At 37.8% G+C, this 17,201-nt stretch overlaps 1 protein-coding gene across 1 annotated transcript in view; it reads left to right on the top strand.

Annotated features, from left to right (window-relative positions):
- pard3aa (par-3 family cell polarity regulator alpha, a) overlaps nucleotides 1–17,201 on the top strand; it is a 753,733-nt gene that overhangs the window by 381,140 nt on the left and 355,392 nt on the right. The window contains exons 9-10 of the mRNA XM_079805963.1: nucleotides 12,673–12,812; nucleotides 14,641–14,769. Of these exons, the coding sequence (XP_079662089.1) occupies nucleotides 12,673–12,812; nucleotides 14,641–14,769 (269 nt within the window). The remainder of the gene's footprint in view (nucleotides 1–12,672; nucleotides 12,813–14,640; nucleotides 14,770–17,201) is intronic.

Here is a 17,201-nt window from a genome sequence, read left to right as displayed (position 1 = left end):
CCTCCCCTCTTTGTCACCATGTCCTCATTTTAGCGATGTCGTAATCACACGCTCCAGCTTGTTTAAATGAAAGAGCAAAAAGAGCTTTCTTTGTCACCGGGCTTGTCGTATTCGCATCTATTAGGTTGACGCAGCAGGAGAGGGGAGCGGTAAAGACACAATTAAATCCTGACAACAAATGGGCCGGGCTTCAGCGCAGTGTGAAATATCGAGAGGGATGGGGAGGGCAGGCGTACGCCACGGTAGCCTTTAATTGAAAAGACAATCGCGGGTGAACAGGGAGTTTTTAGCTGGAGTTGTGTGCCTGTCGGATGCTCTAGTGACACAATGTGTGTGTATAGGCCTTTTTTGGCTGTAATATTCAGGTTCAAAAGCAGCCTGACTGTCCTCCCAGTATCGCGATGCATCCTAGTTAGCTTTAATTACACCTTAACATGCCTTTGAAGAAGTGCAGAAATAATATACTTTACATGAGTGTGAACTGAGTGGAATGTTTTTGGACACTTAATTGCAGAATTAAATTCAGTTGAAATGAAGAGCATTTCTTGACCCACTTGAGTAGGACTTAAAGGGTTAGTTCACCCAAAAATGAAAATTCTGTCATTAATTACTTCCCCTCATGTCGTTCGACACCCGTCAGACCTCCGTTCATCTTCAGAACACAAATGAAGATATTTTAGTTGAAATCTGATGGCTCTGAAAGGCCTCCATTGGCACAATGGCACTTTACACTCTCAAGACCCTTAAAAGGCACTAAAGACGTCGTTACAAAGTCCATCTCACTACAGTGGTTCTACAATAACTTTATGAATCGGCGAGAATGGCTTTATGATGCCGTGTTTTGAAATCGTCATCACTATATAAGTCGTTATTTGGGTTTTTTTTGCGCACAAAAACTATTCTCGTCATTTCATAAAGTTATTGTAGAACCACTGTAGTGAGATGGACTTTGTAACGACGTCTTTAGTGCCTTTTAAGGGTCTTGAGAGTGAACCGTGCATTGAGCCAATGGAGGCCTTTCAGAGCCATCAGATTTCAACTAAAATATCTTCATTTCTGTTCTGAAGATGAACGGAGGTCTGACGGGTGTCGAACGACATGAGGGTAAGTAATTAATGACAGAATTTTCATTTTTGGGTGAACTAACCCTTTAAGTACATCTTCATATATAATTTCCATAAACTGCAAAAAAATATGGATGTATTGTGCGTGACGTCACCCATAGATTCTGATGAGCAGTTTTGAAGTGTAAAGTCTGGACGAGATGGCCGTTGCCATCTTGGCAGCACGTCATCACGCGTCAATCCCGGACGAAAATGAGCAAAAAGGCGGGACGTGGGCAGAGCTGAAGTGACGCAATGACTGACAGACAGCATATAAATGGCTAATCAACCTGTCACTCGAAGTGGCCACACCCTTAAATGGATAGTTCACCCAAAAATGAAAATTAGCCCATAATTTACTCACCCTCAAGTCATCCAAGGTGTGTATGACATTCTTCTTTCAGACGAATAAAATCGGAGTTATATTACAAAAGTCCAGGCTAATCCAAGCATTAGAATTGGATTCATAGTTGCTCTGTTTTTCAAGTCCATAAAAAGTGCATCTATCCATCATATAACTGCTCCACGCGGCTCTGGGGTGTTAATAAAGGCCTTCTGAAGCGAATCGATGCGTTTGTGTAAGAAAAATATCCATATTTAAAACGTTATCAAGTAAACTTTCGGCCGACCGCATTCCCTGTTCAATTTATGGAAAAATTGTTGAAAGTTCCCCTGCCGATCGAAAGACTAACGCGACCAGGTCCGCTCGTCATGACGTCACGAACACATCTTGAGTTTCACTTTCAACATTCAACACTTTTCCACAGAAGGTGGTCGGCCGAAAGTTTACTTGCGTTACACACGTGTGTGACACTCCCTCGCTGTCTTTTTAGGGGTCACTATATGAGGACATGAACGCATAAACCGTCACTTCATGAGAATTTTCTGTTTCATTTGAGAAAACTGTCATATCATGAACACAGACACTCAAAGGTCTTCACGGCAACCCGTCAAAATAAAAGTTTGGTTCAACTTTTTTTTTAATTGACAGAATATATCAGGCTACAGTAGATTTAGCTATGTCTCTATGTAATAATAATACGTCTCTACTAATAATAATAATAATAATAATAATGCTTAGATGGTTGATTATTTTTCACCTGATCTTTTTTTATGAATAATGTTTACTTTTAAACAGCATACAGCCTTCAAATGTTTATGTATTATTTACAGGACTCTCAAGTCTCACGCATTGGGCATGAGACACACGCATTTCAACACGCTCACACACTCACACGCCACACCTTGTATTTCTCACGCAGAGAAATTTCCAGGATAATGCCCACCAAGTTGCGCCACTATTAGAGGAATCAAGTGAGTCCCACATAGAGTTCAGAAGGCCCTGCCACGCACCAGCCAATCAAATAAAAAATATAGCTTCCGAACAGCCAATCAGAAAATAGGATTGCTGTATCCGGGTAAAATTTAGATATTCCCGCAACAACAACGTTTACATTCTGCCACCTATTGGTGGTTTAGTTTAATGTTTTCTTTCCAACATTTCTTATTTGTATACTCAAAAATATTTAAAACAATCTTATAACATTTTTCATTGTAAATTATATAATTTGACTGGCATTAGCCCTAGAGTGTCTTATTCTAATTTAATGTATAGATCACATTTAAGAATATAAAATGAAAGCTGAAGCATAGCCTATATTTAATAAGATTATGGGAAAATGCCCTTCATAAAAGGTAAAAATATCAAAGATATGCAGATTTAAATATCTCAAAGCTGATTGAACACTGGTGAGACTATTGCTTCAGAATAAATTATATTTACAACACAGTAAATTCTGGAAAAAAAAATATATATATATTCCAAATTATTATGGATGATTAATTTGCCTCTTCCCTGACTTCTTTGAAATAGAGAAATGCAAGAATTAATACTATGCACACACACACACACAGAAATGTTGAACTAAATAAAAAATAATATTTTTATTATATTATTTATACATATTTTTCCCCACCCAAACCCCTGCTGCTGTCGCCAAAATCTCACTCTGAACTCAGTTCAAAACTTGAGAGCCCTGTATTGACTTATAATGATTATCATCATAAATAATAAACTTAATACATAATTTTTTTTTTTTTTTAATAGTTAAAAAAAAAAATGTAGCTGTGGTACCGAAATTGGTACCGAGTACCATTAAATGTTATGGTATTGGTACCGACTACTGGAATATTGGTACCATGACATCCCTAGTTAGAAGAACTGTTGCCAAGCAAATAACATGCTAGAAACATCATAATCACTGCAATAATGATCCAATCATAGACATAGTGTTTGCCTTTTTGAATCGAAACAGCAACTTTTTTTTTTTTTGGCCAGGCAGTGTATGATTCAGGACACACTCATTCTAATTTGGTTGACTATTTAGGGTAGACGGTATGTAAATGGCACACAGCCGTGAATCACAGGCCTCTCTGGAAAACACTCGCCTTGGAGCCCTGCATCCAAACATGAACTACACTCTCTACTATCTTCATCTTCTCCCCCTGTGATTCGAAGAGAAAAAGCGAGAGAAATGCAGGGCAAAGTGCCCGCTGGCTCATCTGGCCCTGATGTAGCAGATGTTGAACGCTGAAGCACTGGCACGAGTGTTCGCCTGAGCTGGGGGGATTGGGTTGTTATAGGCTAAATACAGCACGCTCTGTGGGAGCTTTCAACTTTACCACCACATGCTCTGACAAACACCAAAGCCTTGCTCTCGGCGCGGGACATCACCTGGAAGCTGATATGTGTACAAAAACCCTCTCGCTTCCTCCCGTTTCCAGCGAGTTTTGGAAACATTGACCCTTGTAGAAGCAGTTTAATCTGTCAGGGCTCTACCGGATCGACTGCAGCACTTCTGTGCCAGCTCAGAGATTGATGTGCTCTGGGCACTTTACCACCACCAAATCAAAAACACTCCTAGATTTATGGAAAACAGTGTTGTCTTTATATCAAATTCAAGTTTTATTCTGTGACAGGTGCACTACTAAAAAAATAATACATCTAATGTTGATTAAACTCAAAGTTCATTCTGCTAAAGGGGCTGTAGTGGGGAATAGTGTGTTCAGAATGTGTGCTTTTATGGGCATTTTTAAACGTATCCGTAAAAATGCAATGTAAAAAATTTAATTTATGGCCATATCTCTCTCTTTTTTCCCATAGAGATACTGGTTTGAGATCTATGCCCAGCCTCTTCCAACTTTCTCTCGCTGTATTTAAATAATTATTTTTGTACTTAGTTTACAGATTAACCTTAACTATAGTTTATTAATTAAAAAAAAAAAAAAAAAAAAAAAAAAAAAAAATATATATATATATATATATATATATATATATATATATATATATATATATATATATATATATATATATATATATATATATATATATATATATATATATATATATATATATATATATATATATATATATATATATATAAATATCTCCAATCCCCTTTAATATTTTATTAATAATAATAATGATATATATATATATATATATACACACATATACAATTATTATTATTATTTTTTTTTTTAAGTTTGTCAAAAGGGGGTGATCTTTTTTTTCATTCTTCGGGGGAAAAAATGCATTTAGCGTTTGAACTAATTTTATATTGTTTTAACAATTATATATTTTAAAGTGCCCCTATTATGCTATTTTAATGTTTCCTAATGTTGTTTTGGAGTCTCCAACAACAGGTTTACATGCATCAAATGTCAAAAAACTGTTTAATTTTCTCATAATATACATTACACCGTCACCACAATATTCAATAACTCTAAAAATCGACTCGATGGACCAGTATCTCTAAACCCCTCCTTTTCACGAGCTACTGTGCTCTGATTGGTTAGATGGCCCAGTCTGTTGTGATTGGTCTACCATGTGCAGCGTGTATTTCGGAAACAAACGACCATTACCATAACTGAACCCTACATTCAGGAGGCGTCCTGTTCCTAAAGCTCAGCGATAGTACACACTGTAAAGACAGTAATGATGGCGTTGATTTTACATCAATCCCAGCGCGAGTCCGAATCGATGATGAAACATTGGAAGAACTAGTTATTCAACCCGAACCTTGAGCAGGACGTTTCTCAGTGATGCTACTCAGTTTGAGGTACATTATGAGATGTTTCAACTGTAATTCCTCACCATCAGCATTAGCAAGTGTGCGTCCATCAACAAACCTGTGTGTATTGCGGAGCACATGTGGGAACTGTATCAATGCAGTGCATTCGTTAGCCCAGCTGATGTAAACATGAACGTTTGCAGGACAAATCTTGCTCCATCCTTTATCTTTACTCAAAGTAGTAAGAACGACAGACGATCTGCATTAACAGACAGTTTTAGGTTAGACTGGGTAAACCCAGCCTGATCTGCCGGCGATTTGATTTCGCCCGGCAACTCAGTCTGGAAACTTGTACATTCTCTTCTACTGCTTCTGTTACACTTTTGCGGGAACCAATCACAGACTGGCTTATCCACCTGGCCCGCTATTGGAGGGATTATCACAATGACGGATAGAGAAGCGATGGCTCGTTTCCCGTTGATCACGCCTTTTGTGGTCTGATTGGTTGAAGGACTATCCAATTGCGTACAGAGTCATTTAATTTATGCTCGTTTATCACGCTTCTTGTGGTCTGATTGGTTGAAGGACTATCCAATTGCGTACAGAGTCATTTGAATTATGCTTGTTTATCAAGCCTCTTGTGGTCTGATTGGTTGAAGGACTATCCAATTGCGTACAGAGTTATTTGAATTATGCTCGTTTATCAAGCCTCTTGTGGTCTGATTGGTTGAAGGACTATCCAATTGCGTACAGAGTCATTTGAATTATGCTCGTTTATCACACCTCTTGTGGTCTGATTGGTTGAAGGACTATCCAATTGCGTACAGAGTCATTTGAATTATGCTCGTTTATCACACCTCTTGTGGTCTGATTGGTTGAAGGACTATCCAATTGCGTACAGAGTCATTTGAATTATGCTCGTTTATCACGCCTCTTGTGGTCTGATTGGTTGAAGGACTATCCAATTGCTTACAGAGTCATTAGAACGTTGTTTTCAAGCCGCATCCGCGCTTCATTATAGAAATTTATTGTTTGCATATTGTGGTGTATACAAACAATGTAATAGATTATGGCCAGGGACAAAACCAGCCCGCGCAGTCGCAGTTTAGGAAATATGGCCATGGCCAATGAGTGATGTGGATGTTGTCATGTGACTGCATTTTGGTTCGTTGCAACCGGTTCAGACCAAAGCAATCAGTGTGGTGTGAAAAGGAACCAAAAAAGCTGAAAAATGCTATAATGTATAATTGTTTGCCCTTGGTTCGGACCAAATGAACCGAACTAGAGATGTGAAAGCACCCTCAGAGTCGACAATAACTTTATATACGGTGCACTTTCAGATTTAAAACTTTGCACGTTTTCCTTCGCTTAGAACTGTTACACACTACATGAAAGGTCATTTTCAAAAATCCTTAATAGGGGCTCTTTAATGGAAAATAAGACAAATATAATTTTTTTCCCCCGCCATGTGGATATGGGGTTTTTCTTTTCTCCCACATCAACTCCACTCATTTAAAGAGTCTCGCTCCTCCTTCCATTAGTCCATTTGTCTTTCTTATGATAATCTTAAAATAGTATTTTAAGAGGTCTAAAACCACACCGTCCTCTTCCTCCCAACCTCTGTTAAATTAATGGATTGCCTAGGACATTTTCCTAATTTTTTCCTCAAGCTGTAATTTCATGTACTGCCTCGCATCGGTCATATGCTTGATTTTAAACCTCCTTTTTTTTTATTAAAGATTCAAAATTTTGGCACAGTGAAAAAGATTCTCTTCCTCTCACATTATCAAAAAAAACCTGAATGGAGACCTAGCCACATCCGTGATTAATTAGTGCTATTAGTGTTCCATCTCTGTAATTACTTGATTGTAAGCCGTTAACAACTGAATGTCCTAATGGCTGCAAGTTTGATTCCAGTAATTATCCTATAGGAGGCATCAGGTGGCGTTTGATAGCCTTGCAGGCCTGTTATTGACTCTGGCTTCACTTCTCCTGGCTGTGGCCGTATGTCTTGGAACATTTAGCCCGGCACCAAAACAAACAAAGACCATTTAGAGAACAGCACAGCCACTGACCCCAGACCAGTAACACTTAGACTCGTCGTTCCTTTGAAACATGGGAGTTTGAAGGAATGTTCTGGGTTCAAGTTAAGCTCAATCAAAAGCGTTTGTGGCATAATGTTCAATAACACACACATTTCTTTCTCAACTGTTTACATTCAGTTGAGACATTGCCGACTGTGCTCACTATGATATTCGCGAAGATGGCTATTTAGCTTGTATATATATTTGTCAGTTCAAGCGCAAGAAGACACAAAAGTGAACGCAATTGAGTATTCACATGCTCTCTGTGTGCACACTATGGATGAAATGCCACGCGTCGCTGTCTCAAGATCAAGGCGGCAGAGTAAAACTGGGAATCTAATCACTATAAAAGTTCACCAAGAATAAAATGGTGTATTTTGCTGTAAAAGCGGCTCAAACGGAAACCGAAAGTACAGACTCCATAAGCACAGACTTTATTAAATACACAGAAAAATGTCTCTGACTGTAGCGTGAAGTCATTATGTAGATACATTAACAACAAACAATTTGAGACAGATGTCATTTAATGGAAACTCTGTGGCATGATTTTGAACATCTCATGACTGTGCGTATTCTGTCCCTGCTGCAAATAGGTTGCACCTCGACAGATAGCTAAACAGGATGAGGGTTGAAGAAAAAGTCAAAACCAAAGAAGTTGCTTTTCGTGTTTTACTTTGAAATCTTCAGTTCCACAACGTCAATTTTGTGAAACTATAATACAAACACAAAACTTACATTAAGTATTATGTATGAATAAAAGTACGTTTTAATAAAGAAAACAATCTAGCCTTGATATATGAAAGAAAGATAACGATAATCATCTTAGATAAATGTACGGCAAATGGGTTGTTAAATGCCATGAAATACTCCTATTTTAACATAGATGATATTAAACTTACAGACGATGGCCTCTTTGGCATGAAACAACAGAAGAATATAACTTTTATCAGAGAGACATCTGCTGCTGCATCACTACTGTTGTGAAGTGAAAACTAAGATGGCCGCCACGACCGCTAACCTAAGTCACATGATGCATCCTTACCAATGAAATAAAATCTAAATTAAATGACTACATAAATAGTCAGAACAGTGCGACCCCATTTATTCTTAATCGTCTGTGTTTTGCAACTAACGTTAATATTCTCTTAATGTTCAACGTTAATAAATTAACAATGTCCCGCACCTCCATACATAAAAATAAATGTTGCTTTCAACAGGAGGTGAAATGGAAGTAAAGTAGCAAATCACATTTTGAGGTGGCACCCGGGGTGGCCAATCAGATGTCAGATGTCAGGGGGTGTCCAGTCCCGTCCCAGACACGCCCCGATCATGATCAAACCTGCCAGATCCAACACAAAATACAAGTTCAAGATGCACTGAATTTGGTAAAATGCATGTATTGTTTGCACGGGAAAAAAATTACGGAAAATAAACTAGTCGCAATTATAGAAAATTAATTTTAGTATAAAATGTGACTTTTACCTACTAGCCTCTTATTCAGTTCATTATATTTTGTTGATTTAAAGGGTCCTGTAGAGTAAATGACATTGCATCACTTGAACCTGGGCAAATTTAGTGGCAGTCACAGTGCCGATCACAATTAACAAAGCGTATTTTATTAAAGTGTTAGTTCACCCAAAAATGAAAATTCTGTCATTAATTACTCACCCTCATGTCGTTCGACACCCGTCAGACCTCCGTTCATCTTCAGACACAAATGAAGATATTTTAGTGTAAATCTGATCGCTCAGAAAGGCCTCCATTGGCACAATGCACGGTTCACTCTCAAGACCCTTAAAAGGCACTAAAGACGTCGTTACAAAGTCCATCTCACTACAGTGGTTCTACAATAACTTTATGAATCGGCGAGAAAAGTTTTTTTGCGCAAAAAACCCTAAATAACGACTTGTATAGTGCTGACGATTTCAAAACACGGCATCATGAAGCTTCGAAGCTTATGAATCAGTGAGTCGATTCAGCTGTTTGGATCGGCAAATTTCAGCAGTTTGGCGGTTTGACACGCGATCCGAATCATGATTCGACTCACTGATTCATAACGCTTCGAAGCTTCATGAGGCCGTGTTTTGAAATCGTCATCACTATATAAGTCGTTATTTAGGGGGTTTTTTGCGCACAAAAACTTTTCTCGCCGATTCATAAAGTTATTGTAGAAGCACTGTAGTGAGATGGACTTTGTAACGACGTCTTTAGTGCCTTTTAAGGGTCTTGAGAGTGAACCGTGCATTGTGCCAATGGAGGCCTTTCAGAGCGATCGGATTTAAACTAAAATATCTTCATTTGTGTTCTGAAGATGAACGGAGGTCTGACGGGTGTCGAACGACATGAGGGTTAGTAATTAATGACAGAATTTTCATTTTTGGGTGAACTAACCCTTTAAGCAACGAAAGTTTGTCTCGACGGTGGAAAAGCATTGAATGTTAAATGTGACCCCACCTCACTCCAACCACACATTTTCAATAAATAGAGGTCAAAATAAATTTGTGGAAATTAATATTTTGATTGAGCTTGACTCACATTGTTCCTGGAATATCCCATTTAACCTCTTGAAACGTTTCCCTTTTTTGAGCACGACACATCCCAGTTATTATATAAGCGAGCGAGACAGTCCTGAGGGCTACAAATGTGTCTCCAGATAAAAGTACGTGTGCCCTCCTCCGGCCTATCAGTCTCTATCTCCCCCACTGCCTTTTCTTTTACCATTACAGCCGTTGTTCAAATGATAAGGTCAACCTTACTGATCCCTCAGTGTCCTGACCATTACTCTTTTCTCTCCGGTTCTCCAACATCTGCCTATTCGTATTCATTTGGCACTCCCAAAAAGGTCATTTTGTGGACAGGGAGCAAATTGCTGTGCATACCCTGCGTATGAGCCCCTAACTACATTTTCCAGGATTTAGTAACGTCTGTGGCAAGCTGTAAAGCTCAATTTGCCTGATGCATGTGCACATCAAGACCCTTCAAAGCCTGCGTTCGGAGGGAGTTGGCCCCTCTTTTCAATAAGGAAAAGCAAATGCATGCATTCGGGAGGACCTGGCGTGACGACCCGAGCATGTAATGTTACTACCCGGCTACATTTGTAAAGCGCGTTCCGCTGAAACACACGTGTCTAAATTTGAAATCACACTGCGGTTACGCAGAGCACCCAGATGGGCTTGAAACGTTTAATTAGGGTGGCCTGTGTTGCCATATGCTTGGCTTTTGCCTGTGTAATTTGTATTTGTGCACACATGGAACACACTTTTTTCTCGTGTGTCGTTACGGACGTAAAAATATCCCGTCTGATGGATTCAGATTAGTTATTAGATACAGTAGACTGGAGCAGGACTGTAATTTTACTGTGGCCGAGATGCAATCCAAGTGACAGTGTCAAATATAGAATTGACTAAATGTTTGCAACAAGGACCAATGACTACTCAAAAGCTTAAAGGGTTAGTTCCCCAAAACTGAAAATTCTGTCATTAATGACTTACCCTCATGTCGTTCGACACCCGTAAGACCTTCGTTCATCTTCGGAACACAAATGAAGATATTTTAGTGTAAATCCGATGGCTCAGAAAGGCCTCCATTGGCACAATGACATTTCCTCTCTCAAGACCCATAAAAGCTACTAAAGACATCGTTAAAAAGTCCATCTCACTACAGCAGTTCTACAATAATGTTTTGAAGCGACGAGAAATAAAATGGTTGAATAAAATATATGAAATATTACCAAAAGTACTAAAATATTTTGGGTAACACTTTACAATAAGGTTCATTAGTTCATATAACTGCCCTTATGAAGCATTTATTTATCTTTGTTAATTTCAACATTTACTAATGCTTTATTAAAATCTTGTTAGCATTAGTTAATGCACTGTGAGCTAACATGAACAAACCATGAACAGCTGGATTTTTATTAACGAACGTTAACAAAGATGAACAAATAGAGTAACAAATGTACTGCTCATGGTTAGTTCATGTTAGTTAATACATTAACTAATGTTAACTAATGAAACCTTATTGTAACGTGTTACCATATTTTGATTACACAATGATAATTCGGACAAGAAATCATGATTTAAGAAACTTTTTTACAGAAAAGATTATGATGTTATGATCTGTAACATCTTGTGATCCATGACACTAAATATAACAATTATAAAATATAACAATTTGGAAAAAGCAGAAAAAAATGTCATTGGACCCCAAATGTACCTCTAATTATAAAATCACCCATTAATCTTTATTTTTGAAAGAAGACTCTTGTACTCAACAAAGCTGCATTTATTTGACCAAAAACTACTGTAAAAATAGTGACATATTATTATAATGTAAATCAGCAGTTCTCTATGTGAATATATAGTAAAGTGTAATTTATTCCTGTGATCAAAGCTGAATTTATCATCATTACTCCAGTCTTCAGTGTCACATGATCCTTCACAAATCATTCTAATATGAGGATCTGATGCTCAAGAAACATTTATGATTATTATTAATGTTGAAAACAGTTGTGCTGCTTCAGATATTTGTGGAAACGTGACGCAACAATATAATGTGACTTTAGACGACGTTGAAATATAGTGCACAAGCAATATGTACTACTTTTATGGTGTTGTTTGTTATATTTCATATGGAAAAGAGCAGCACAGACATTCTGCGAAAAATCTTTTATTGTGTTCTAGAAAATGGGAACTCAAAAATAATTAATAAGCTGAATGTTCACATTGAGTGCTGAATTCCAAACAATGAAAATTGATACATCAACATTGTCAATCATAAATACAGTAATATTGTGATATATTTTTTTACAATTTAAAAGTACTGTTTTCTATGTGTATATATAGTAAAGTGTAATTTATTCCTGTGATCAAAGCTGAATTTATCATCATTACTCCAGTCTTCAGTGTCACATGATCCTTCACAAATCATTCTAATATGAGGATCTGATGCTCAACAAACATTTATGATTATTATCAATGTTGAAAACACTACTGCTCAAAAATTTGGGGGTACAATTTTATTCGGAAATAATGTTTTTATTCAGCAAGTATGCATTAAATTGATCAAAAATGACAGTAAAGACATTTATAATGTTACAAAATATATATTTGTTTGCATTATCTTTTGGTAAAAGAATCCACCAAAATATTATGCAAGTTTTCAAATGACTCGCATCATCCTCCACTTTTGCCACTTTTTCATCACATTTCCTCACATCACATTCTTTATTTAATAATCATCTTTTTATGTTGATGTTGGTGTCTTTTAAAGCATTTTCAAGAAAAGTTTAAATGACTCTAAAAATATGTGGTGTAAAAAAAAAGCTCTGTCCTCACTGTAACTGTATGTTTGGTCTATAGACAGACTTTTAGTCTATTTACGGATGTATTGTTTGTTATTTTTGCGTTCTAGGTCAGGAGGGGTTGGGTTTTAGCATCACCTCCAGAGACGTGCCCATCGGCAGTTCTGCCCCCATATATGTGAAGAATATCCTCCCCCGTGGAGCCGCCATCCAGGACGGCCGCCTGAAAGCTGGAGACCGGCTGCTAGAGGTGAGAAACATCACATGACCCTGAACTTCCTGTAGAGACATTTCAGCATCAAATAGAGCGTGTCTTATGTTAAAAAAACCAACGAGCTGCTTGTGTTCCCTGTGTTTTCCGGAGGATTTCCCTCCGTCCTTAGTCCATTCTGCTTGGTCTATCGGAGGTGAGATGTCCATTGTTTTCCTCTCTCCCTTGTGAAAAGCACTTTCATTTTTAGTTTCGGAGAGTAAATAATGTTCATAAAAGAGAATGGACAAAAACGAACTATGGCTGATGGCTGATTTACAGTGACAGCCAATCAACAATGGCCATTTCATTTAGAAATGGAGCAGGACACCTGCAGGCTCTCATGCCAGATGCTACCGTGGAGCCAGAACGTCATCCATTTGGCTTAACACACCCTGATTCATCGCTTTAATGGAGTCAAGGCCTTTCAGAGTGCTGTCGGTTCACCCGGTGCCTTTATGTTGCCATAGAAATATGAAGACTAGTCCCTGTTGTCATGGTCACAATAATGTGACTGCAATTAATTGAAATGTTTGATCAAATATAATTACACAGAATCCTTGTTTTATTTGTTGCTTTATTAAACACCCTTTCAAATGACTCGCATCAGCGTCCATAACATCAGATTCTACAGAAATGACACTTTTTCAAAGGTCAAAAAAAGAGAAAATAGTTGTTGAAACCTCCAGGAATTAACCGGCTGGCTTTCTGAAACTGCATCCCAGGCATGATGCACCGTTCCTGGGAACTAATACAATTTTTGGCTGCTTTGAGAGCTGAGCTCCAGGGCCGTAATGGCTGATGTCTCAGCCCACTTGGGCTGACTCTGGTCAGGCATAGAGTTCAATTTCGTCTGCATTGGATCTCTGGAAGTATGAAACCTTGAAGAATTGACCGGCTAGCTTTCTGAAACTGCATCCCAGGCATGATGCACTGTTCCCGGGCATGACTTTGATAACGGCCGGCTGCCTGGAAGTCTGGTCCGCATTTTTGGCCACTTTGAGAGCTGAGCTCCAAGGCTTTAATGGCTGATGTCTAAGCCCACTTGGGCTCACTCTGGTCGGGCAGAGAGTTAAATTTTGTCCGCGAAAGTATGAAACCTCCAGAAATTGAACGGCTGGCTTTCTGAATCTGCATCCCAAGCATGATGCACGCTACTGGGCACAACTAAATATATATATATATATATATATATATATATATATATATATATATATATATATATATATATATATATATATATATATATATATATACACATATTATTTGTATATTGTTATATTATATATATGAGAGTTGATATATATATATTTATAAATAATATAACAATATAAAATAAAAATAATATTTATATATAAAAATTATTATATATAATATAATTATTATATATAAATATAATTTTTATATTGTTATATATATATATATATATATATATATATATATGTAAACAAACTTTTAAGTTATTGATTTGACAGCACTAATAAGTTAAGTTAAAAAATATATATATATATATATATATACATATATACTGTGTGTGTGTGTGTGTGTGTGTGTGTGTGTGTGTGTGTGTGTGTGTGTGTGTGTGTGTATATATGTTATTTATTTATTTATTTTTTTCTCAACTTATTAGTGCTGTCAAATGAATAACTTAAAAGTTTGTTTACATATGTGTATATATATATACACACACACACAAACTTTTATGTAAGATGTGATTAATCGATTTTGAGTGCATATGGTTTACATAATGTATACAGACAAAATTATATATATGTATATGTATGTATAATTGTTAAGACCAATATTTTGCTCTTGTGTGTGTGTATAGGTCAGTGGAGTGGATCTGAATGGTAAGACTCAGGAGGAGGTTGTGGCTCTGTTGCGCTCGACTCCCATGGGAGGCACTGTAGGTCTTCTCATCGTCAGACAAGAGGACACTTTCCTGCCCCGCGAAGTGGTGAGTCACACACTCTCACTCCCACACACACACACACACACACACACACACACCTAAATGTGCAACCATCTTAAAATGGCTTAACAATGGCCACAGTAAAACGGTCTCTCGATATCACACAGAGTTCATATAGCACCATGAAATGGCCTCTTCAACTCCTTCCCTGCCTCGGGCCTATTTAGGTCACATGTGTGCCATAGAGGCAGCTGCCACCCGCTCCAACTCATTTTGAAGTCATTATTATTTCCATAATAGATAATTCAGGAGTGCAAATGAACTCCGGGCTGCCTTGACATTTGTATGCAGATTTTTTTCTTGGTCGACAGTCTATAAAGATGCTTCTTTATTCAGTCAGAGTGGAAGGTTCCCATTGGCTGTCTCAATGACCGGCTGTTTACAGCATCAGTAAAGTTCATCCTGCGCACTTACAGGGTTCCTACACAGTGTGATAAAATATGGGATCTGATTTTAGTACTATCCAGGTCTGGATATGCATGGGAAATATTTTTGTGTACAAATATAATTTGTGTTTCCTGACTATTGCCCCTATTCTGTTTTCTGCAAAGTTATGAACAAACGCTCTTCCAGTAACGTTAATAGAACGTTCGTTCAAAGTTCAAAGTCTTTAATAATGTTAGCACAAAAAAATTATTTATACATCATTCATGGAATTTTTTTTCTGAAATGTTTTAGTTCGTCGAACATTATTTAAATAACATTTACTACTTGTTTCAGAACGTTCGGAGAATGTTCCCATAATGTTTGCAAAATGTTCCCTTAACGTATTGATTTTTGGGGTAAGAGAGTAAGTGGAGATGAGCGCTGACTTCCTTTCTCTGACTCAGGGAAGATTTGATTAAAGACACCATCATGAAGACACACTTTCACAAACTCTCCCACTCCACCTCGTTTCTCATCAACTCCCCCTTAAAATTTGGAGTTTAAGACATCCGAACGACAGGGGTGGGAAGAGAGAAAGAGAGGGAAGAGATAAACTGTTGGATGCTTCATTACTCTTATTGTCGCATTAACATTCAGGAGGCTTTAGCTTTTCAACGCACCCGGTTCAGGCATTAAAGGATCTCAATAATCCATACAAGTATGTTCATAAAAATCAGATTACAAAAGCATCGCTCCACCGCTGACAGTTATTGCAAATAAAGTGGAGAGAGAGAGGACAGCGGACGGTTATTGATGCTATTTTGTAGATGTGAGAGAGAGAGAGAGAGAGAGAGAGAGAGCGTGGCGGTTTAATATGATGATATGGGAAGGTTGTCATGTGAGCCAATCACAGTGTCAGACCATTAACGTATCACCGGGGAAGTTCTAAATCAAAAGAATGAGTGACACAGTCTAATAAATCGACACAGCCAAGTACTTAACTTATGCTTTTTGATATTTAAAGACATGACACAATTAACCTCAAATTAGCATAATGACAATGTGAGAGAAAGTAGAGCGGAATTGGACATAGTTGCACAAGCAATGCTAACGTCTAACGTGTTGAGGGATCTCTTCTTTATTTTCATTTATCTGCATGCATGCGATTAGCCTTCCAGGCGTCTAGGGAATTGCAGACATTTTACGAAAGTGCGAGCGTCAAATGCGGGCTGGCAGAGGCAGTGACTTATTGATAGGGGCGTCAGCTTTAACCTTTGCTCACAGCCGAAGTCCAGTCCTGAGGGAACCGCAGAAAAATGAGCTTTGATGCCCCCGGCCGGCCCTCGCCCTTTAGAGAAAAAGAGAAAGAGAAGCGAGAGAAGGAGGCTGAACCAGTGAACTCCAAAGAGGCTGTTGTGCCGGAATCGATGAAGCGATGTCCTTGGAGTGTTCTGGAGTCTGGGCTGGTGTTAGTGGAGTGCAATTATAGGTCATGTGCCACTCAAAGTGGTGTGTGTCATGCTCAGTGTCATATACTCATGAGATTACTGATCTTTAAACAACTGAGTTGTTGCTTTGTTTGCTGCTCCTGACAGGTAGATTGAGACTCACAAATTTGACCCATTTTGGGTCAGTCTTAAGGGCCGTTCACACCAAGAACAATAACTATAAAGATAACTATAACGATAACTACATTGGTGGCCAAAAGTGATGCCCGGCCTAGGAAAATTGACTTCTTCACCCTTTATTGAAATATTATTAAAAATGTGTTTTTAAACAATTTTGTAAGCATGTAGTTGTGCTTGGAGTCAATTTTATTAATGCATTAAAACATGGCAAATTGTATTGACCGTTTTTGGCTAGGCTGTCATACAAAGAAATTATGAACACATAAAATAACCAGCAACATATTAATAACTGATTATGTTGTATGCTTTTTCCTTGTTGTTTTTCTATGATTGTTTTTGCACAGTAAAATAAAACCTGTAGCTGTAGCTATTTTACTTTTTTCAGATAAATACCTTAACAAATGTTATTGTATTGTTCTTCCC

The sequence above is a fragment of the Gobio gobio genome, assembly GCF_949357685.1.
Source record: "Gobio gobio genome assembly, chromosome: 23".
NCBI classification, from domain to species: Eukaryota; Metazoa; Chordata; class Actinopteri; order Cypriniformes; family Gobionidae; genus Gobio; species Gobio gobio.
The sequence above is the reverse complement of the archived record's forward strand: the minus strand, read 5'-3'. Positions and strand labels throughout refer to the sequence as shown.